The sequence below is a fragment of the Bombus bifarius genome, unplaced genomic scaffold, assembly GCF_011952205.1.
Source record: "Bombus bifarius isolate JDL3187 unplaced genomic scaffold, Bbif_JDL3187 scf7180000008289, whole genome shotgun sequence".
Taxonomy (NCBI): domain Eukaryota; kingdom Metazoa; phylum Arthropoda; class Insecta; order Hymenoptera; family Apidae; genus Bombus; species Bombus bifarius.
This window is the reverse complement of record NW_022884572.1, coordinates 207,951-232,568: the sequence shown is the minus strand read 5'-3', so window position 1 is coordinate 232,568 and position 24,618 is coordinate 207,951. Positions and strand designations below refer to the sequence as shown.

The window sequence follows — 24,618 nt, the reverse complement described above, 5'->3', positions numbered from 1 at the left end:
TCAAACTATATGATCATTTTGATAACAACCTGAGAAAGTAGTCGTTGACGAAGTCGGGATGTTCGTCGAGCCAAGCCTCCATGCGGGCGTATTCCGGGTCGTAGACGGCGGAAGTCGAAGAATAGTAACCACCGGCGGACTTTCCATCTTGCACCTGTTGCAACGTACCCTGACCAGCCATAGCAGTTTGCACCCCTTGCATCCCCTGCACACAAGGAGCTGCCGTCTCCGCCGTCATCCTCGGTTCTTCGATGCTCCGCAAGTGCAGGCCTACTTGACAAACCAACTATCATCGTTACGTATTCTTTTTTGCGTTTCGATTCTTAAACTAAAAAGCAAACTAAATTTCGAAAGCAGATTATTTCATCGTTGAGATTTCTTCGTTGGGAAACATTGCAAGAAATCAATGAAAGACACATCCTCTTGGCAAATAATGCAGGTTGAATGCGTTCGCATGAACAAAATGAATGAAATAAAAAGAAACGAAATTAAAATATAAGCTTTCCTATGGCGTATCGAAATTGCTATTCTCAGATTTTGTTTGCATACATTCAACGATGCAATTCTGTTTTCATACGGTAGATAGCTTATCGAAGAAAACGTTGAAAAATACAGTGCATATGAAAAAGTAGAATAGAAGATTGCCGATGTAAAAATCCAATGTAAAATAAATACTAAATTGGTTTTAAATAAAAATCTTCGATCAAATTTTTATTTTATTTGTATTCGTTGTAGTACAATGTTTATTTCATACGCTTGTGAGGATCATTATATGTAAATATATCAAGTAAATTATCCTTCATAAGGAAAATAATAATTTCATCAATTCAAGAATACAAGACGACAAAATAATATGTCCTAATTTAAATACGAAATGGAAGACCAAAACTAATGTATCTATTAAAGGTGAAATTGGGGAAAATTCGCCGTAATTTGATGTATTGAAAGGACTTTCGGAACTTGATATTGCCACTTTATTCCGCAACAAATAGGTTTTCCATAAATGTAGAGGGGAAAAAGAAACAGAATAAAAAGAAAAAAGCGGCGGGTAATTGAATTGTCCCAAAAAACTGAAACCAAAGTCGAAGAGCAAATACAAGAAAAAGGTACCAAAAAAAGTTTAGAGTATATAAAGAGATTAAAAAAAATACGTGCTAAATCAAATATAAATGTGTAAAAAATGGATTGTGAGAAATAATAATATAAATAATAATATAACGTTCTGGTGTAAATTCTATCTGGAAAACAATTTAGGTGAAACAATCACTGCTCACAGTAAATTATCAATTACATTGTAGTATAAACAAAGAGTAAATAAAAGATAAAACATTTTTATATGTACAAAAAGATTGTCTCGAAGCCTCGCGATTTGGAAGTTTGCGCTACAAGAATTTTCTCTCGGCAAATACATTATTTATAATTTCGCATTATACTGCAATAACTCATTAATTAAAATTACATAGACCTTTCTGCTTTAACGTGTTGCTCTACATGTGTAGGTATTAATTGATACAACAGAGAGATAAAGAAATTTTAATATGAATAAATATAAATTTATGAATATTTTACAAAAGTACGTGATAAATTATGTTTAAGATTATGCATGATAAATGCCTATGTTGCTACGTGCAAATGCATATGATAAAAAATTCTGCCAAAATATAAACATCCGCGAACATGAACGTATGCACTCATAGAATGAGAAAGAGAAGAAGAAAGAGAGAGAGAGAGAGAGAGAGAGAGAGATAGAGATAGAGAGAGAAAGAGGGAAGGAGAAAGGTAAGTTAGTAAGTACCAGATTGAGATCTTTTTAATGCTGGCAATTAGCGTCCACAAATCCTTGGGACGATTTGCAACAGCGTGCACCACGCAAACTATCATAGCACAAATGAATATATTTTATGAGAAACGAAACGTTGAGGTATGTTGGTATATTTACACATATTTACAAAGGATATATTGTTCGCAGTATACGTTTGTGAATTTCTTTCATACCCAATAAATTTCGAATTATCAGACTCACATGTTAGTCGTTTTAAATAAAATTCCACGCACGACCTGCTGAGTACAATGATTTATTCAAGAAATCTTGACAGATGAAATTTACTTCTTAATTGTGGAATTGATTCAATAATACGTAGTAATTTGCTATCATTACTCGCCAACTAATTAGTTTCGCGGTGTCAAAATGTCACGATACGGGGTTTAAAGGACTCATAGGTAGTCTTGAACTTCCACACATTTTTAAATAGATCGTTAAATCGAAGTTAATATCCATATGCAGGTTACGCCGCAAATCTCACCTGTCAAAGTTATTTCAAAGTTACATTGAAGCAAATGTCTCCTTCTCTTCATGTTCTATGTGATTTTGATGTGAGAAACTGGTCTCTAGAACAATGTTTGAACAAATCTCACGCACTGTTAATATTGTATCCTTTGTAATTATAGGTGTTCTAATAAACAGGATGTCGATAACTTATTCTATTTAGGAGATATTCACTTGTAACAGGTTATGCAACTCATCATGCATCGTTATAGACAACATCGTGGTCACTTTCTAAAACTTCCCATTGAGATTCTGAAGACTTACCCTACAGTCATCTTTAAAGAACAATAAAACTTATTTAGCTTATTCGCGAATTACACTTTTTATTGGAACAGAATCAACCTATCATCATGAACAACCTCTTTAGAAACCAATTCGTAAATAAAAAATACACGAGAATTCTTCTCTCGGGTAATATATCACGTCATTCAGTTCTTTGCATTTCTACCACGTAACGTCATATCGTGTTGATTCCGACGCAATTAAATACTGTTTAGAACGTAAGTACAAAACGCAATGAAGAAGGAACTTCAACCTTAATTTACCGTAAGATATGTTCATTGTTATACCTTAGAAATAAGAGATACTTGGAATAGATTTTATAATAACTGCGAAAATTACATAATTCGTAATCTTTCTTCTGAAAAATATTTCGAAATAGATATAACGTATTTTAATTTCAAGCAATTAATGAGGTATCAATTAGTACAACCTTGCACCTGTATTGTATGCCTTATAACAAACAAGCATTTTCTTTCGTCATCTGATTTTACGTTACTTAAATCATAAATGAAAGTCGATAAAATTTCTGACAAAATTCGACAAAACTTCTAGAATTTAATAGGATTTTCATGCCATTCTTTTTACGATTAAAAGTTTGCAAGTTGCAAACATCCATAAACATGGATACGCATTTTGTCGTAAAACAAGATTATGTACAGTGAATGTAAAAAATATTCGTACTCTCTTTAAAACGCAATAACTTTTCTAAAATTAGATCAAACGACTTGAGGGTTTTTTTTTATAAATTAGAAGAATTAGTTTGCTAGACAACGAGTAAAAAAAATTGTTAAAAATTGCAATCGGAATTGCGAAGAAAAAGGTCACTTTTTACAGATTTTTAAAATCTAAACCTGTAATAAAAAAATTTAAATAACACATTCTGTAAATATATTTCTTCTATTACACGCTGAAAACATCGAAATCGATTGATGTAGAAACAAGCGAAAGGCATCGAAAGGTGTAGATTTAGTAGATCGAAAGTCGTGAAAAGCTGCGGCTTTCACCATTTTTAGCCGTTTATAGCTCATAGCAACGTTAACCGATTTCGATAAAATTTTCTATATGTAGATACATGTGACCAACATAAAACGATAAAAAGTACTTTTTAAATTTTCATTTACATTCCATAGACTCAGATAAGAAAGTCGTAAAAAGTGACCTTTACTATTTTCGTCGCTTTTCCGACCGATTGCAATTTCCTTAAAACTTTTTTTACACGTCATCCATCTTTTACAAGTTATCATCGTAAATTAATTCTTCCAACTTTTCGAAGAAACTCAAGTGGTTTGGTCCAATTTGTAAAAAGTTATTCTGTCTAAAAAAAAGAAAAAAAAAAAGAAAAAAAGGAGCGTACGAATACTTTTTGAATATGCTTCCTGTGTTGTTTTCATGCGTCTTTGAAACTTAATTTCCATACGCTTCTGTTCCACTATATTTTCATACGCCAATATAAAAAAAAACATCTACCAAATAAAGTAAAACTCTTTTATGTTGCAATAAAATAAAAACGTGTCAACGTGCTTTCTTGTTTTCACGACTTCTTACTCGTGATCCTTAAAATGTTTCCGATACAACGTATGGAGACATGACGGAGTTGCATAAAGTTTCAAAGGCTACGACAAAGTCAAGAAATGGACCATTATTCCGAAATATCTCTGTCCTTCCGAGCATTTATTTTTTGAGCACAATTTTTTACAAGAATAATTGAAACGTTGCTTGAGCAGTTTGCATGAGATTTTCCATTTTAATCCAGTGGCTACAAATATCTCTCATAGATGAAAACCATAATAAAAGTATGATATAAGTAAACCATTGGTAATTATATCAGAAATTTACTTAAAACGCAACGAAAATATCGGTTGATTATGTCTTCCACTTCCGATCAAACTTCAGAACGACGGCGAAGCTGGAAATGACATAAATGAGAGCTTAAAGGTACTTCGCATCTGCTTCAACGATCAAATGACAAACCTACGTTGGTCTAATAATTCTCAAAAAAATTGGAAGGTATTGGAAATCAAATCAGAATTTGATAGAATTTCTATAAATGCCCAAAGAAATAATTTTTCTTCAGAAATACTGTCATTACATATGTCATGTATTCACGTTATATTATATTAGTTACAACGGCTGGTGAAAGTATTCGAATACTTGTGGATATGTTTTGTGAATACGATACATTTTGAAATTCCACTGTCATCGAAACCACACCTAATTATCACGGTTATATTAGTAAAATTTTTAACGATCTCGAAAATATTTTTATATTAGTAAGATATATGTTACAGAAATGATGAAAGTATTTAAACAAGCAATCATCCACGATAATGATAAGTCTCGGTATCTAGTGTGACCATCTTTAACACTCTCTATACGCTGACTATGGTGACTATTAATACTGTATATTACTGTTTTACTGGATATAAGATTGCAGTAAATACTTTGCAACTTCTAAATATATTTTCAGTTTAGATTCAAATTTTGGCAATGTACGACTGGCAGTCGCATCTCGTTATATTACTATTATGCTAATAAAATATTAAAATGTTTTATACGACACGCACAATATGCACATACAAATTTTCTATGGTATGTATGTAGGCCTATATAAGTAAGATCAAACGCATAAAGTATTAATTAACCAAAATAAAGCGTTACAGAGCTTCTAGGCTACCTTTCGTTGATATTAATTTGCACACAGAAGTTTTTGTTATACGACGACCTCGTTAAATTGTCGAAAGAGCAACGAAGATGGAATATAAATTGCAAGATGGTAGTGCAGCAGCAATGCCGGAAATTCCGAGACGGCATGGCGTCGCGATTAAATTTATATTCATTTCACGATCAACTGACTCAACTTTTGAAACGTTCTGCGCTATCAACACAACCGTTACAAAAAAAGGCACAAATTATGATATACTAGAGGTTTGCATACAATTCTATGTGATGTCAGTTGCAATAACCTCCCAAAATTTTCTTTTTTTTTTTTCAAATTTATACTATTTTGATTATATTCTAAATAGGAAAGTGACGTAAATAAAACGATATTTGAAATTACACATTTTCGAGTACAATCTAATGTTCTACTACGAACATCTGAAATACAGCGAAGTTTCCTAACTATCCACTTCGTAACTTAAAATTATTATTTCAAATTTTCACTTTTAATTTTAAGTATATGTTGAGTACAAATACGGCAGGTTATTAGAAATTGCACGATAAACTCTATATTACGAATATCAAACACTTTTCAACTATTTGAAACTTAAATATTGAGATATTACGTAACTAATAATAACACAAGTTACATGTTTTGGCAATAACTCAAAAATATGTATATGTGCAGAATCTTTTTAGTTATGCATGAATTGTGAATACAAAAGTATTGACAACGGATTCAATTTACGATTCAAATATTTTATTTGCTTCATTTAAATATTTGTGATTGGCATATTGATAAATGCATAGTCGGCGAGAGCGCAGTTTCAGAATTTAGAACAGATATAAAGGAAATAGATATTTACTAACAAGGAGATGGCAAGAACTGCGTAATCTCGAAACAGTTGGCTGTATGTACATACCTCAAGTTGACGATAAAACAGCCCCAAAAATATCTGAGTATATAACTCTTTGTTTTCCGGAATAAACCCTTGTCGATTATATTTACTTTTGTTCAATCCGAAATTAGCTAAATTTAAGTATACTTGTCAAATCTTCAAAGTCGATTATCTCGAAAATAAAGCCTCGGATGACAAAATATTGTACCAAATCTTTTTTTTTATGTTCTACATGTAGAATCACATCCTGCTCTGTTTTACTACGGTTAACCGTGCCATCCATATAAAGCACATAAAATAAACTGCAAAAAACCAGAAATACGACGTTGCGAACGCAACGATTCGTGTCTCTTCATGCTCAAGTATTATACGTAGGTACAATAAATTTTTATGACGTGATATGTGCCATAAAACAAAATCGGAGTATACGATATAAATTCGATACCGTCCTACAATGAGTCGCATGATTTTATAGTTAGGAAAATTTGGAAATCTTAATCAATTTGATACGAGCGAAGAAAGATCGTTCGTTAACGTAAATAATATTACGTGTTCTACACAAGAATATAAGAATAAAAATATAAAAAAAATGGCAATTTGATGAAAAAAATGTTCGGTAAAAAATATCTGGAAATAGGTATAACGGAAATATAACGTTCGGCTTATGTTGACTCAGAATAATAGAAAATTATAGTACGCTTTTATGTGTCTATCAATCTTGAAATTTGCGTCAAACAAGGAACATGAAATTACCATCGTTCCGGCAGCCATGAACGTTGCGTCGCAAAGAAAACGAAAGAAAGAAAAGATACGATATCATAGTTGACAAGGTGATTTATGGCGCCATGAAACTAATCTCATGGCTTTTTAAGATATCGAAAAAGATTGCAAATAAACCGTGTTACTTTGTTCTATCGAACAACGCGAATAAAGAATATAGTTAAAATCGGGTAAGTGGCTAATACGATTTTACAAGTAATTAACTTCTAGTTTAACCGAATACGAGAAGCTGCTTACAGTAAGAAACGTTACTTACAACAGCAGATTCCTAACCCGCAAATTCCGAAAGTTATGAAACTTAGAGTATATGTAAAGAATATATAGGTATGTATTATGCATTTTTCCTTCCTCTTTTTTTTTACTATCCAAATTTACCCTAAGGGAGTAAAATTGACCCCTGAGAATCCGTCCAATTCCCGCTTTTGCGATATAACTCGCGAACTGTAAAAGATAGAAAACAGGTTTTCAGGCAAAAGCTACTTCTTCTGATTTTTTAGATCACGGATTAGCAGATATTGGATTAGGAGCTGATAAAGAATTTATCAAGAGTTATAACGCAAGGGCAGAAAATAGCCGGATTTTTAGGTGTCAATTTCACCCTTAGAGTGAATTTGCGCAGCAAAAAAACAAGAGAAAATGCATAATATATACCTATATATCTTCTACTCTATCTCCAAAGTTTCATAACTTTTTAAATTTATATATTAGCGATCTTCCCTTGCTACTTTCGCGGACTTCACTGACGTCCATTGGAAACATCGAGAAATAACTATTTCGTATAGGAGTTAGTATTCACGTCTGGCATATGATAATAGCAATCGATATTGCATGTTCGTCAACAGCAGTAAAATACTTTACGATACTTTTATGCCCCCATGATATATGTACGTTTATATGACTCTTACTATACAATCCTATTACATATTTATATACTTGAAGATATTATTCTATATTATATATTTTAATATAATAAAATAAAACGCAACTATTTAGCACAGAAATAAAATTTTTCTAGGTAAATCTTCGAAACTGATATTGTAGAATATAGCCACACTCTTTGTTATGCTATATATCTATACATAGTCAGTAACTTTCCTATACATATTCAATTTGCAAATAGCTTAACAAACGTTAAGAATATCATTAAATTCGGTCGTGAATGACTCTTAATATCATTCATACACCTTTGCATATAATATTCATATAATACACATTCTTATAAGTATCGAAATACCGAACATCGAATTACAAATATTTAAGTGAAAGTTATACATGGTTTTACGTGAAAAAATAAAACCAAAATGTAGAATATGATTTTCTTCTATGATATTCTATTTTCGAGTAAAATTGATTCGAAATATTACGTCTCGGCTTAAAGCATCTTGCTGTAGATTAATGTACTCTCTACTTACGTTTATGTTTATTACGTTGGATAATGCGAAGCACAAAATGGGACACATTCAGGCATGATAAACTTTGTTCCAGATTAGAAACGGATGAGAACATTTTCTATACCGCTTAATATATAACTTTGATTCTAGAATTGACAACAATTCCTATAAACGCTTATGATACCGTCGCTTTGCTTCGATATTGGCACAACTGGAAACTTCGGAGGAGGGGCGTTTTAAACTTTACGAAGAAACGTCTGTCGGTTCAGCAACATTATATGGCTGACTTAACGCAAGATACGCCACTACTCGCGAAAAGAACACAACGCTTCAGTTGTAGCGTTAAAAACGACTGAAGATGAACACGTGTAGTTGTAAAACTAAGGCCATATTGATAGCAGCACAAGTAAGTAATTTCGCCTACTGACGTATAACTGATGGAATTATACATATACATACCGCTTTGCATGATAAAAGTAAAAACATAATATATACCTTCTATTCGATAAAAAAAAATTTGAAATACTTTAAGTTGTGCCACTATCAAAGCAAAACAGCGATATGTTCGATGTTTGTAATTCGTTAAAAGTACAATTTATCTATGGCCGGGCATGAAATAGAGCGAAGCAAAACAAAAAGCATCAACCATATTTAAGGCAATTTCTTCTCTATGAATAACTTTTATTTTATGTTTTCCATTTTTCATTTCTCGTAGAGCTATTTTTCTTTCCTGGTCGTAGTGTCATTGTATCTGCACGCCGCGTATTTGCGAAACACATGAACGAACCACCTTTTATAAATATTAATTCTGTTACTTTTAAAGAGACGTAGAAATGTGATATTCGTATAAGTGTACATTGCAGTACTAAAAATGTCAATGAAACGGCGCAGTGCTACACATGGAAAATCGTAGTCCTTGATTGTGCGTGAACGAAGAAGGTACACCATTTCCTTAACGCTACCAGATCGTAACTCTTCATTTCGCGAGAGACTAGCCGGCGAAGCTGATGAAAACATTTCACGCAATAACTTGCGAAGATACAGAGGCCCGTACCGAACGAATCGACTTCATTTCTCCCTAAGATACATTAAACCGCAAACATTTGTAGAAAAAGGGAACTAACTTGATTTCGCGCCAGTTTAAATTAGCGCTATATCAAACGGCTGTGCGCGATTCCACGCGGCTAATCAGTGTATCAAGAATTCTTTTCTTGGTCTTCGATAATACAAAATCTTAAGAGAGCGACATCATGGGAACTGATAGCATTAATCGAGTACGTACGATTTTACACGAGGAAGGTAATTATGAAGAACAATGTATCAACAATTGAGTACATTGTGAACTGTAGATAAAAAAGTAATGAAACTGTAGAGAAAATAGGTTACAAGATCACGATTAATCTTTCCACTGTTTGTTTCAAAGAAATTACACATTTAATGTAATTCACACAGTGTGTTTCAGAATACTTAACTCGAAATCTAAAGCAGATATGATCTTACATGTGTGTATTTAAAAGTTAAAAAAATGAAAGTATGTAATACAAATACAATTTCTAAAGCTACGGATCGTTACACTTCAGCACTATTCGTTTAAAATATTACTTTCGATAATGAGGAAGTTATTAAATAAATATGTTTACGTACGCGTGTGTATATAAGTGTAATCCTATGCCAATGTACGTGGTAAAACTCGATTATTTTGAAAGGAAGATTTCTCCGCCGCAAATTATCGTAATCTTTGTAAAGACTTGATATTTACATTAGTTTCGTAAGCCGATCATGTCGCCGAGCTATCGACAGGCAGCAAACTCGAGAGTTATGAAGGTGTGTGATTTGTGAGCAAGCTGAGAGTGCCCTTGGTAATTAAGTTGGTTGATTGGCTCTTGGAAGATCCACTTACCTGAGATGAACCACAAGACCTGTTTCTTGTGCGTAGGCACCTACGTACATGCGTATCGTCACAAAAATTCATCGCTGACGCATTCAAGATTCGACGAACGTTTTCCTAACAAAAAGGATGCCATTGATACAAAGCTAAAAGTTACACGAATTTCTTGACGTTTCCTTCCTATTTTATTCAATATCATACAACTTTTCAAAATCTACGTATCAACCTTAACGCTTGAAGAGTGATTAACGATTAAAATAAATACACTTGTCCCTAAGTTTCTTGTCGATACTTTCCCAAGATCCAACATATTCGTACACTTTCACAATCGGTACTTTCCTCGATTCCCTAAAGTTGAAAGTTGCTTAAAATGAATTTAGTATAAGAGTGAACCTTTTACATACTAAAAAAAGAACAACATATCGATTACAAATGGAGAAATATATTTTGTACTAAAATTACTACTTCCACTTTTTTCGTGTCTCTTTCCTAAAAATTATTTTAATTTTTTGGAACAACCGTACGATCCTTTTTTTATTAGCTGAACAATCTTATTTTTGTGGTACCAATTCACTTTCGCTATTAATTTTAAGTAACCTTTAACTGCGCTCAAACATTTTTAACTAGGAAGAGCCTTCTGGCTGCAAAATAGATTTTCAATCTATTTCGCGTGTCTTTCTAATTGTTATTATAAAATCAAGTTTTATACATCTTTTGAACATCTTAACGCTCAATTCTTCAAATTATTTTTTACAGCATTCAATAAAGCATGTACTTTCATACTTACAATGTAATTACAGAAACTGCGCATTGACACGCTGTACTTGTTGCACTATATGGTACTATATCATTGTTGGTATATGTAGTTACGATATTATTATTCAATGTGAATATTATGGAATATATGCGGTTGATATGGTCAACGCATATATTGTTCCAAAATGATGGAGATTAATGGATGATTTAATTCAAATTTATGTTCCAATAAGTTTATTGTTTCTATAATCGAATTTGCGAGAATTTAAGATATAACCAAATAAATGTTTTAATTATCAATATGCACGTTCTTGATATCTCGTAATTGCATGTATTTTAAATGGATGAAACTAAAAAACGTATGTAGATACGAACCGTTTTATCAGTGCAATTTCAGTAGCAGGATATTAAATCAGTAATTTCACTATGCTTAATTACCAGTGTGTTTGTTGGCATAACGAAAATTGTTTGTCACATTTTCTGAGGTTATTATGATTATCACTATCGCGAACAGAACATATTCTTTAGCAACGTGCCGTATGGATATGTAAAAGAACATAAGCGTTAACAATAACGAGTCCCGAAACCTCGCTAAAACCGATGGTAATGTCTATTGTTCCGTCGAATTCCATTGCAGTCGTAAACACTACCTTTCTTATAATGGCTACATCACACATGCAGTCCATATACGATAAGCACATCATAAGAGCGGTTACTTTCGTGATTCGATCGTTATTTAGCATTCGATCGTTTATTTAAACGATTATTTCTTATTCGATGCACGTCCAAAGTCATTTGGACACGCCAATATCGCAAAAGGAATTCTTTGAACCGCTCGCATGCTCTATTATACCTATCAGTTTACTTGTAAAGTTAATTCATTGTGATCGTTTAATCGTTATCGATATTTAATCAAAATTTCATTTATGTATTTGGATAAGAGATACGCTTCTGATAGGATGTGTATATTAAAATTGAATTTAATTATAAATGGTCTAAAATTCTGTATAAACGTTTCAAGAATTGTTTCAACCTCTAGGATATCTTTTATATATATCTTTTAATTATCTTTGAGTTTTTAGAATTTTCAGATGTGGACATTTGATAAATTGGTTTAACAATGTTGTGACCGTAGCACAAAGACGTTTATTTCACTGGAGAAGCATCGATAATAATTGCATAGATGCAACTGCGTCATCTGGAACAATATTTCGAAAATAAAATAAGTTTGAAAAATAATGGTAAGGTATTCAAAATATTCGTATGGAAATGAAGTATCTATATATTTTGAAAGCTACCATGGCCATTTATATGACGAGAAATTATCTAAAAAGAATTTCATTTTATCCTTTTGTTCAGGATTTAAGCACACAGTTCTATTAATTATATAAACCTATAAAAATGATCATTTAGGATTTATTTCCTTATGTACACACTTCTAGCCATTTATTTTAAGCACGCCATCCAATTAAAAGTTACTGTGTATACGTGCACCTAAAAATCATATACATGGAAATACTCGTACATCGGTCTATAATATCAGCCTATCCTATTTCTGTTGTATCCTCGTTACTACCACTTCCGTATAGTTCACAAAGTTTTATTGTAACATTAATATACCTATATTAATATTATATTACACATTTCTACGTTATAATAAAAAATTGTTAGAATAACTTTTTAAGAACAGATCTCTTTCCTTCATTTCCTGTTTCGCTACTAACGTCGTACAAATCAGTAACGACTTGAAAAAGATAAGCGAATTACGTTACCCTTAATTTTACAATTGGAGTTAGAAACGGTTCGAGATTGTGAAAAAGAAAGGTACCAAAGACCCTGACTGCGTCGCGCTGAGAGATTTCAAAAAATTCCCTCGCGAAGAAAAAAGTGAATAGAAGAATAAGTTGTGTGCACTCGTTTTCTCCCTTGGACTGATACAAAGGTTACGAAGGTTTATTACCATGTCGCGGCATCCCCTCTCGGTGTAATCGGGATCCAAAGCTCGACGTTGCGAAGGATCATGAGGCGTGCTAACTCATCCGTGATGAGTTCTCAAGCGTTCAACGTTGAATTAGCATGGGACTTTTTGCAGTGGGAACAAACCAGCAACGTAGGAATTTTACCCGGTAAACCGTAGCCGTGTTTTTCCACAGGTTCCGTCGGCTCCGATTCGCGCTGTCGCATCGGGATTATTCCGTCCTTTTGTACTTTAACCTACAATATGTCCCCGACGAAATGCATCAACAGGAAAACGGTTGCATACAAGCAACGACTTCAAAATCTTAATTACGTTGTAATTCTTTATAGCATCATGTAGCTTGTACAAGTTAAATACGTATCTTTTAAATCCCACTATGTTTATCTATCGCTATATCATCGTGTCTTATAATAGTCCGTTTGTAACGATTAGTGCTTTTCAGGCCTCCGATCGAAGTAAAAGATTGCGACAAATTGTCATTTTTGTTCTTTTCAATGGACAAACAAAATTTCCGTTGCGGAGGGTTAAACTCCTCTTTGACCTATTTATAAAAATTGATTTATTCGAGCGTTGAAAGTAATTCGATCGGAATTAATGATAGATCTCGAGCCAGACGATAAACTATCGTGTAGTGTAATAATCACACCTATTTCCATTGTTTCATTCTTATCATTTGCAAAGGATTAAGCATATCGATGATTTTTACGAGTGAACGGACGAATATCTGAAAATATCTTGAAACCTATAATCGATAAAGATACTACGCTACGGCCAATGTTACGGAATTTAACACCGATATTAATTTCTTTCTAACGTAGTGTTTTATACATACACATATACATACGTGCATCTACTTCAAAACGCATCTAATACGTATCTAAATCACGTATCCAATACCAAAAACAGACATCGTCCTGCCTTGCCTTATATTATCATAACAACGATGTTTGGTTTCTACCGAATGACGCGATGTTGTTTGTAACATGCCGGCAAGAACAATAACCAGGATACTTTCGATCGTCGAAGCATTTGGCTTTGCTTCGACGCACCGAACCCCACCTTTTCCAGCACGTTTTGCATGTCCGTGCGTGTGCTCTTTTCTTCTGCTGTCCCGCTGTCGCTCTTTTTCTTGTTCTCTCTCTCTCTCTCTCTCTCTCTCTCTCTCTCTCATTTTCTCCTTCTGTTAATATGTATACGGTCAGACACGCGCGGTGTACGCGTATGGATGTGAGCGGATGTTGCACATCAGAGAAAAACCGTGTGTCGTCACTGTCATACGACCATCAGGCAAGAACGATCTCTGTCATATGCCTCGTGTACAACATACACGAGTCCTCATCAATTTCACTCGAATCAAACATGATGCAATATCGACGATATGAGAGAAACGATAATTTATGATTAGAGTAGAGACATTCAGGCAGGTTAGCTCATAATTCACGATTATATATGTGGATTATTCCAGATTTGTACGAAGGAGACTATTTTCAATAAATATCATGATACATTGCGCGATCAACTGGTTTCTAAGTTACTTACGAATAAGCATATAAATTTAGTAAAATGCCAATGAAATTTACCGAATATTCTTCTATCATATGATCATGACGACAAAAAAAATGTACATATTTGAGTATGATTCAATCGAAGTTTCCTTTGAGATGTTATAAGAAAAGTAAAGAATGCGAAGGGGATTGTAATTTGGCGTCCAAGTTTATCCGATTCCCGTTTTATATCTGTTTTATATTCGCCCTTTGGTTTTTACGTATGAAGAAATTTGCAACAAGAAAAAAGAAAAATAATAAATCAATATGAAGCGACGTGATGATTGATGGATTGAAGCGAAGAACAATGAAAATGAACTTCGTATAGAGAGGAATTCAATTTCTTGCCATTGTCAGTGTTGCGTCGATTGACGGGATTGATGAACATTTTGAAATAGGATACATATTATCAGAACAGACTGATAAGGTTTGGCCAAGAAAAAAGAGAACCAAATGCTTCATATCGTAGACTGTTATACAGCGTGTCCGAGATTTTTTCAGCTAAACGTTGTCGGTACATTCTATAAGTCAAGATAAGAAAAATCATCATGTAAGTGTAATTAACATAATACAAAATAGCGGTAATAAATGTGCGGTACAAGGTATGAATTGGTGAAAAATATTTACATCTGGCAGTACAGTTAGAAGGTATCACGATAACTTCTCCACTCCAACTTGCACGAGTTATGAACGAGATCTTCAAAGAGTAATGAATTTTTTGTCGCTGTCAATCTTGACAGAAAATGGACTCGTTCAAGTATTATGATACTAGATGTAAATATCTCTAATCTATTCATATTTTGTCGAAAAGACGTTACTGAACGTTATAAATCTTTAAAAATGGCACGTGTTTATATGACACTTTTTAGGAATACACCTTTAGAATAAACTTTTAGAATAAACTTTTAGAATATACCGACATCTTTCAACAGGGAAAACCCGGAACAGCCTGTATAATGGAAAATAGTTTGTTAATTTTCACACATTGTTACAACTCTCGACTCTCTTGTAACACGGCACTCTGAAAGCACAATTTCGATATAACATGGTGCAAAAATTGCGACAGCCCTCCTATAACACGGCTTCCATACAACGTGAAACGATTCAACCATGTTATAGAAATAGTTGACTATATTTTACTAAAATTATGTAACTCTAACCGCGATTGTCTTGGCACGCAAAAACAGTGGTATGTACCTATACTTCGTGCCAAATTTAATGCATTATTCAAGTCGTATTGTTTTTTATCAATCGATCTAGAAATTACTACAAATGGGTAAAACGTTTAATTAAAGCGGACTACCGCAAGAAAACAGGATGTCTATTAGGACGAGCAAACTGGTTGCACAACTGAAGTTGCTTTCTGTATAGTAAGTTTCGCCGTTCTGCCGATTCAAAATAAACGTCCATTACCGTGCTACCTCATTATCACGCCATAACCAGAGTTCGTCTCCGTTAATAGTTTTGGAAATAATCCAGAATGGTATGTGGTAGAACAGACGAATAAATAGTTTTTGTACCATAATACTCGGTATGATAATTCGCTAGACACACATGTTTCTTACATAAAGTGCTTAAAGTGCATAAAGTGCTAAAGTCAGTTTCTGAAGTTTTGTACTTCATTTTCTCTTCATTTAATCTAATCGATAGATCTTTCAATATGTTTACCACTACGTTGATTATATAAATATTAATTTTTGTGTTAATTAATGGTAAAAAACCTCGCAACGTATTTATATGCACAGGTAATGCAGTACATGAGAGAATGTATTGTTAAAAAAATGTTGCACCCATCCATGTGAACCAGTTACACGTTCGCGTAAGGATAAAGGCACGTATGGAACGAAGCCAGTATAACCGATCGTTAACCATGATTACTGACGGAGACGCGCATTAGTTATAATTAATAGTACACGCCATTTTCTAGACACCATAGGTATGGACATGTCTCACTGCAATCTTCGCATACTCGTATACTACGTATTGCCGCACAAAGCTCGTCGATCTTAATAAAGACAGATAGGACGACTGGTAATTTCGATAATACCAGATTAGAATGGGAATGGCTACGCATAAAATACAAGACAAGCTTTAGAGTGTACAGTGCCTAAAAACATTCATAATAAAAAATCCTGTGCTTTTAACTTGATATTTTACGTAGGCCTGCTTCTGTAAACAAAACTTATCTTTATTTTCAACAGTAGAAATATTATCCGAATCATTAAAGTATCATATCTCTTGATACGTATGATTACCATTTTTCTGCTATTTTCATTTCGCAATCCTCTTCCGACCATTTTTTTTTTATTTTCTTACAGCCACTGAAACGCGAACGTTTCGGACTAGAATCGGAATCTCCTTTGAAAAATTTATGATGTCATTTTTAACGTGCACGTACTACCGCATTGTCACTAAGAATAAGATGAATCGTTTCAGCAACTTCTGCAGCATTTTTATTCAACATATATGGAGCGTTTCGGAACATGTGGGATCAACTTCAGGAGCTGACAGAGCACACGAAAACAATGAAAAAAGTTCATGTTATAAGCACGTGTCCTATTTAAACTTGTTTCGAAGTCGTAGCCAGGTTTGCGTTACGATAATCCACGGAAGCGTATCTTCATAGAAACTTGCTCGAAATGGCTACCTTTGCTTGTATTATTCGACAGACACCCGGAATTATTGAAAGATTGCGAAATTCTTTGACACGACGACTACAAACTTGCGTACGAACCGAGAGTGATCATTTCGAGCACCTCCTATGAGCACAAGCTATCGCGGATTACTGTAACGCAAAAGTGGCTGTAACTTTGAAACACGATCAAATAGGGCACATGTTTATGTGAACTTTTCTCATTGTTCCTGTGTTCTTTGTCCACTCCTGAAACACGTTGTATCTACTGTATTGATCAATTACAAATTTATCTTTATATGTACCGACATATACTTTTTACTTTATCGCAATTAGAATGCTAAACAATTCAATGCTAATGCACACTTTTTGAAAGTAGATTCGAAAATTCGAAATAGCTATCATTTAGGAAGCTTTAAAATTGTACATTCCAAAACATATTAATCCACTTTTTGCCGTTCATTAGGCTTTCCGTTTCATATGGAAAAGGTTCTCTCGGGGACGAACAGGCCATCGGGGACTTTGGGAAAATTCCTGGTGGGCGGGTAGAGATTTGGGATCGCTCTACATAGGATTTAATTAATGAATTAGAAATGGAGAGTCGACGATGTCGGCAATCTCCCGGTAAAAGTTTTAATCCACCTCTGGCTTCCCTTATCGGTCATATTTTGTGCAGAATCTTTTACATAAAATGTACTGCCATCTATCTGATACTATTTATCAAACGAGTGATAACACTCGTTTCATCGTCGAAATTGTTAGACTGTCCGTCGATTGATCATCGATTGTTGGAGCACTGTTCTTGAATTACCGAATGATCGAACACGTTGATTCATACTCCTAAATATTTCTCGTTTCCAACTAACGACAACACCAACGAATGAAGTATTCTCGACGACTACGTCGCTTGTGAACAAAATTTCTCAGACTGGAAGAAATTTCGTGAATTTTCCTCATGATCGCTAAATCGTTTGGTTGATTGCGTGGAATCCAAGCATTACCCGTTACCGCTAATGGTGACAGTGCCAGACGCATTATGGTGCTGCCGGTGTTGGGTGGCGAGGAACAGTAAGGTAGCAAACACGAACATGCGACCAAGCGGCCTTCATTCGCTGCGACTCGGCTTGGTGGCGCCAAGCTGACCTATCTGTTCCACCAGCCACGATTGCTCGGTTTGATTGCTTGACTTCCTCGAGAATAGCTGCTTGACTACGCAACGTTTATCTTCTTCGTTCGTCACCAACGTGGAATAACGAAACAGTGATCATTAAGTATTCTAATTTCCTGAAAACTTCCAGCAACCTTCCGATAGAGATACGTGCGTATATCTCAACTGACGTTGCTGCGTGTTTCTAGCTGATATTTACGTTGTTTCTATCTTGGCCATGGTATTTTTGTGTAATATAGAAAGTTTAAATTTTAAAGGAAATTGTAATTGGAGCAGATCGATGAGTGAACCGCTCTGATTTCTATGCGTACGTATAGGGAAATGGTAATAGCAGAAACGAAACGTAGACGTAGACGTTCGCTTCATTATTCTTACATTTCTCATTATTTTGTTTCTCATCGCTAGTTCAATTAAACTGTTTTCGCAGTGGCTTGTAAAAATAGACGTAAACAAATTTAAATACCCGTTCTCAGATCAAACACGAGAACGCCTTCTTGAATGAGACTCGAGTAAACGAGTCGGTGAATCTTCAAGCAATTTTATGTAAAATTTCTGTTTTATTTCCAGAGAGCAATAAGATTTTTGACCAGCGTAATTTAAAAAATGATAAAAACAGTAACCTTATTTGCAAAATGAATCGTGAAAAAATAACTCTTTACGATTAGCTTTGCTCGTCAATAATACGCCCTATTTTAACATAATTGTGTTATGATCGGTTTGAATGTATTTTATTTTATTTTATTTTACATAATCCTCCCCTTTCGCACAAACTTTTGAACAAATTTCCGGTTTTTATAGTCGGTTACATAAAATATAAAATTTTCAACAACTACGTATATACTTTTGATCGGTTTGGTTCGAATATTTTGATAGAAAGTAAGAACACAGTTCTTAACTCGATAAAATAAGTTCTTCAATCGAATTATCTTCGCACGGTATTTTACATATTTTACTACGCAAATGGTAGTTTCTACTGCCGAATTTTAATCCGAGTCTTAAATTATAATTTTAATTTTGAAACGCTTCGCTTCTACTTTACTTGCGAGGTTAGTTTGCTTTCGTTATTCCTATCTACAAATTTTTATCTTTCAATTCATTCTCACCTTCTCTATATGAAAATGCAGAAAGAGACGATTCCACATAAACGATGAAGATTAAAAATTAAAAAGAGAACAATAACCGACGAACAGAGATACGTCATGAGTGAAAATGTACATTTAGGATAATGAAACTTTCATGGATGGATGTCTTCTAGTAAATGACTTGCAGTTTCGATCTTCGCACAAAGCATTCAAGTACGAAGTTCAATAGTTACTTGCCAACTATAGTAAGCGCAATCGTAATGGGAAGATAAACGAAAATCGACTCACTGTCAGTACTAAATTACGCTGGCGCCTGATAAGCATTTTCGACGAATAAACCGATTTCCATAAAAGCCGTTCATTTCTCTTTCCCTTCTTTCCTTTTTGTTTCTTTTTTGGCGTATGTAACTGTTTCGCAATAACAGGACTGCTCCTTTCGTACAATAGCATACGCGAAACGATTACGATAATCGATCGGAAATCAGACCGATCTATCGCTGTGAGTACTTTCTATCTGATTACTTGATCGTGCGCGCTGTTTCCTCTAATCATCAGGTTTCATAATGCTACATAGCACAGCATAATTATTTCGAAAAATGATCGGCTACTAGCGATATGTATTGGCGTGGTAACATCGAGGTCGTGCAATAAATATCAGCATCAGCCTTGTTTTCCTATCGTGTCATTCGATTTTTTGTGTTTCCCACCGCTAAACTACGCTTCCGGGAAATACTCTTCCCTGCTGAAACTAGTACGTTATCGAAATTTTCACCCGTAACAGATAAGATGAGACCTTTCAGGAAATAATTTTTACGCTTATGATAATATGGAAAATACCCAATCTAACCCGTATTCCGTATAAATAGGACCAGTTGCACGTGTATACAACTGCGTTATTTTTAATAAAGTAATTCCTACGGATCTTTGTACTATCTACAAGGCAAAATGGACACCATAGATAGCAGCACTGTGGGTAGCCTCGCTTAAAAACATACATTTTTCAATAGTACTCGTAACTTAGCCTATTAACTTTACCTATGTAGAATATACATATTTTTATTCATACATAGTTTTATGTATGTATCAAATATTTTTTCTCGGAATTACGTATATCCTTTTCGTAGGGTCGCGATCGCTGACAATTTACAGGAAGATGATTATTGTTAAGAAGATGTCTTAAAGTATATGCCATTATTTTACATATCTCATTGACTGCAATCGAACGCATATTAATTATGTCGACGAGTAAAATGATATATTGTGTTCATGTTTGTATTAAATCAATTCTTCTGTAATTTCATTTGTGTGCTATACTATCGTTTCTTTCGTATCTATTCCCGTTTTCTCTGCAACATTTTATCATCGTCGTAAATTAAGATGTTGGAAGAAACAAGCAGAAGAGAATACAATCACGTTGCATTCGTTCATTTCTAGAACGTTAACTTCTTAATCGATTCTGTACAAATTTTTGATAAAATGTATAATTCAGTTCAATACGAATGATCATCGAGGGAACATGGTCTGAGAAGCGTTTCGCTGAGAATGAACAGCAATGTCTATTATACATACAGGGATGGTCTATCACGTTATATCGCTATACGACGAAATGAACCGATTCTCGTAGGCGACTGTACCAAATTCATCGCTGAAATGATAGTGCTTCGGGTAGTTGGTGCATATTAACCGTGCAGGCACGGAATGGTAACCGGAGATACTTGGTGTTTATATTACCAATTAATTTCGAGTAGCATAATATGTAAGAATAGTAATTTCCCGTCTCGCGTAATGACTCTCGTTTGATAATATGTATTTCTACATTTATCTCTGAAACATCTAGTCTGACATAGCATTATTATTGCACGAAGATAATGAGCAAAGTAGGCGTCGTTATATTGTTCAGAAGCAGAAAAAGATCTGACTGAAGCTGTTAGGTACTGTTTAATGGTAACAACAAATTTTCGGAATACCTGTATATCATTCCAATGCACTTCTAGACACAAAAAAAAAAGGAAAAATTTCATCGAAGAAGATACTCCGCGACTCCTGATTGTATCTGGATGTAATTCTTACTATTCGGGACTGTTTGTTCAAACGCGTTCCAACATCTTCAAACATCATATCGTATCAGAAAACCGGTATATACCTAAAACCTATCTAACATACCTCAGCACATTGAATACGCTTATACACCGGCTATACACCGTTAGCCACAAACATTAGTATTATAACGAAATAAAAGATTCTTATTGGTCGTATTTAATTGCACAAAAACGTTTGTTTGGACGATCCTGTGTCGCTACGGCTTTATATCCGGAAAGACAGTAGACACGTATAATCGAATTTCGTCGCTCGAACAAAGGAATGGTTTCCGCCGGTTTGGATCTGCGACGGCGCATGATTTCACTGACAGTGACAATGCGTGGTTCGGTTGGTAGCGATGGTTGGATATCGAAGAACAGTAAGCCAGCAACAAGAGCATGCAACCGACCGGCCTTCACTCGGCTTGCCTCGGCCTGGTGGCGCCAAGCTGACCTATCTGTTTTCACCAACACACAACTCGCCTTTGCACATCGGCTTGCCTTGCTCGACTGGCTGCTTCGCAGGAAAGTGCAGACGTGCTCGCGCAACCATGTTTTTCTCTATATATCGTACGTCCGCTCTCACGTGTGCGTGCTTCAAACGATTCGAGCGCGATGCGCCTCGTAATCGCACCAACCTCAGTATCGCCAACTTTTTTTTCTCGATCTGCACAAGGTCCATCAATTACCTCCTATACTCTCTGTGTCGTTCATCCGAGAATGATTTTCGCGCGAGCTTCCTCCGAACTCGTGACATTCTTTTTAGCCGCGTTTCTTCTCACCCACCCCCGCTCTTTTTTTCTTTTTTTTTTTTTTAAGACCTATAAACATCCGAGTATCTCCAAGCTCGTTGCACTGTTGTCGGTTGGATATTTTTTCTACTCTTTAACATATATGTAGAATGACATGTTAAATCGTCAGTATGTTACATTCGACACGCGATCAAGAAAAATTGCAACTTTTTGTAAAATGTTTCTCAAAACATGTTCTTACTAGATGTGCATCAAAGATTATTTATACAGTATATGAATGTTGATACGAATGAAACGTTGGTTATCGTCGTAATATCGAACATAATATTATTGTTTTCTAGAGGACTTCGGTAAGGAGTAAGAAACGAACTTAGTATCTCAATCAGCGGAAGTCCATGTCTTATGAATTTTCACAGATAAGGGCGGGAAGATAAATATTTTACAAGCATTTCATATTATCGATAAGTGGTAAAATGTCATTACCGGATATATTTCGCAACAACAACAAGGCTTTACATACTTTACCGTTACAACGCACAAGCTGATCGTGAGTACGCCGTGTACATCAAATTATGTTTTACGAGCGCTGCGACCGATAAGAATTTATTTACAATATGGTAGAAAAACCTGGCAACATAGATACGAAACGTTCATGTTCAAACGTGAAATTTACGACAGTGTTTCACGTCTTCGGAACTATCATTTATCGTAAAAGCAAAAAAAAAAAGAAACATGAAAAAATATGTTGCTCAGTTATGTTACATTAAATATATGTAAAACTAATTTGCTATGTTTTTTTAACGTTATGCAAATAATTCATATGACAAGAGTGTCTCTCACGGTTTCATCAACAATGAAACATTGAACGAACACATGGGCATATGTTTCTTTTACTTTGCGAATAGAAAGAAGAAAATCATTATGAATGAGCCCATTACGCAGATTGTCAAGTGTGACACACTTATGTCAGTAAACGACGTGTACGAATCGGTTTCTCCCCGAGGCAGTGTCCTACGGTCCGGAAACGGAGCCAGCGAATATCGCTATGATTGCAACCGTCTCGCGTCGATCTTGTGTCTGCGATCGTGACAAGGTCGGAAGGATCCGAAAAAGGACAGAAAAGCGGAACGAACGGATGAAGAAGGATTTATCGCATCTCGTTCGTCGATCTCTCTTCGTGTCCGTCGGGGGCCTCCCACTCCACCTTTGAGTTTATACGAACAGGCCACCGAAACCTGCTTTTCGACCGGTCGCCCTCATCATCTCCCCTCTTCGAATCCCGGTAGCACCGGTCTTCTTCTTCTCCCGCAAAGACCACGGTACTTCGTCGTCGTGTCAAGTTCAATGCCACCGTTTTTCGTATCTTGCTCCCTTCTTGTACGTTGCTTTGACTCGTTATCTCTTTCTTTCACCTTACAAGTCTGTCTCAATTGCACCCTTGCCCTAATTTCTCTCTGTCCCTTCTATCCGTTACTATTTAATTCCTCGATAATTTTTTACTTTTATACGTACTTCTATTTACATTCTCCTTTATCCTGTCCATGTAATTCGGAATTTCCTGGTATCTCTTATCAAGTCTCGTTTAATCAATCATAGTTTTTTTCTTATCTTTTCTTGGGAAAATCCAGATGCGTCGATATAAATGTAAATGTAAACGTCGGACACGATCTTTCGGCTATTTAATTTCTCTCATCGCCCTTTACGGGCGAAATAATTTTACCACAAATCGCTTTTCTCTCTTAGCCACTGCTGTATCCAATTTCGAATAGCACACCGCTGTCGGTTGCTTTCCCCGTAACGTTTCTAGAGCATTGCCAACGGATCTTTATCCCAATTCTGCATCCAATTTTTACCCTTCCGCTCCCGAATTGTGCTCATATTTTTCCTCCGATCGCAATTTCTCGTACGCAATTTCAGCAATGCCACGAATCTCCTGTACACGTTGCAATCGCTTCTGTTCCGTCTGTTCGCCAACGTGTTCGCTCGTTTTCTCTCTCCCTCTCGCTTCCTACACGGTCTTCCTGCTTGCGTATCTCTTTCTCTTGGAATCTCCGTTTTTGCCAGTTCTACGCACACCTCCTCGTTCGACAAACTGCTTATATCTTTTTCTCGGAGTGCGGTTCTTTCTCTCCTTCCGGCTGACTACCGTGCGTCAAAGCCTCATTCGTACGTCATTGATAGCCAGCTGAGCAGCTGCCGAGCTACCGGCTACCATAATCGCTCTCCGCCTGCGATTCGTCGTCCCCTACATTCGCGTTCGTGTATACGTTCACAACAGCCGACCGAAAGCGGTGGGGTGCGAAGGAAATCGAAACGACGATTCGAGAAGAACGCGTTCGCGTGGCGCGCCCGGCCTTCTCGATTGCGATAATGCGTTACGAAATGGCCAAGCGTTTCCACCCTC

The 24,618-nt window shown here is 35.3% G+C and overlaps 1 protein-coding gene across 14 annotated transcripts in view; it reads right to left on the bottom strand.

The window, feature by feature from the left end:
* The window catches only part of LOC117212384 (dual 3',5'-cyclic-AMP and -GMP phosphodiesterase 11-like), a 146,538-nt gene that overhangs the window by 17,295 nt on the left and 104,625 nt on the right, over positions 1 to 24,618 (bottom strand). For 9 of the 14 annotated variants that reach the window (XR_004488448.1, XR_004488447.1, XM_033457186.1 and 6 more), the window contains one exon: positions 30 to 273. Coding sequence is in view for 12 of the 14 variants with exons in the window: in XM_033457186.1 (XP_033313077.1) it covers positions 30 to 273 (244 nt within the window). In the remaining 2 variants the exon portion in view is untranslated. The remainder of the gene's footprint in view (positions 1 to 29; positions 274 to 24,618) is intronic. The other 5 variants (XM_033457191.1, XM_033457192.1, XM_033457193.1 and 2 more) reach the window with 1 other exon arrangement.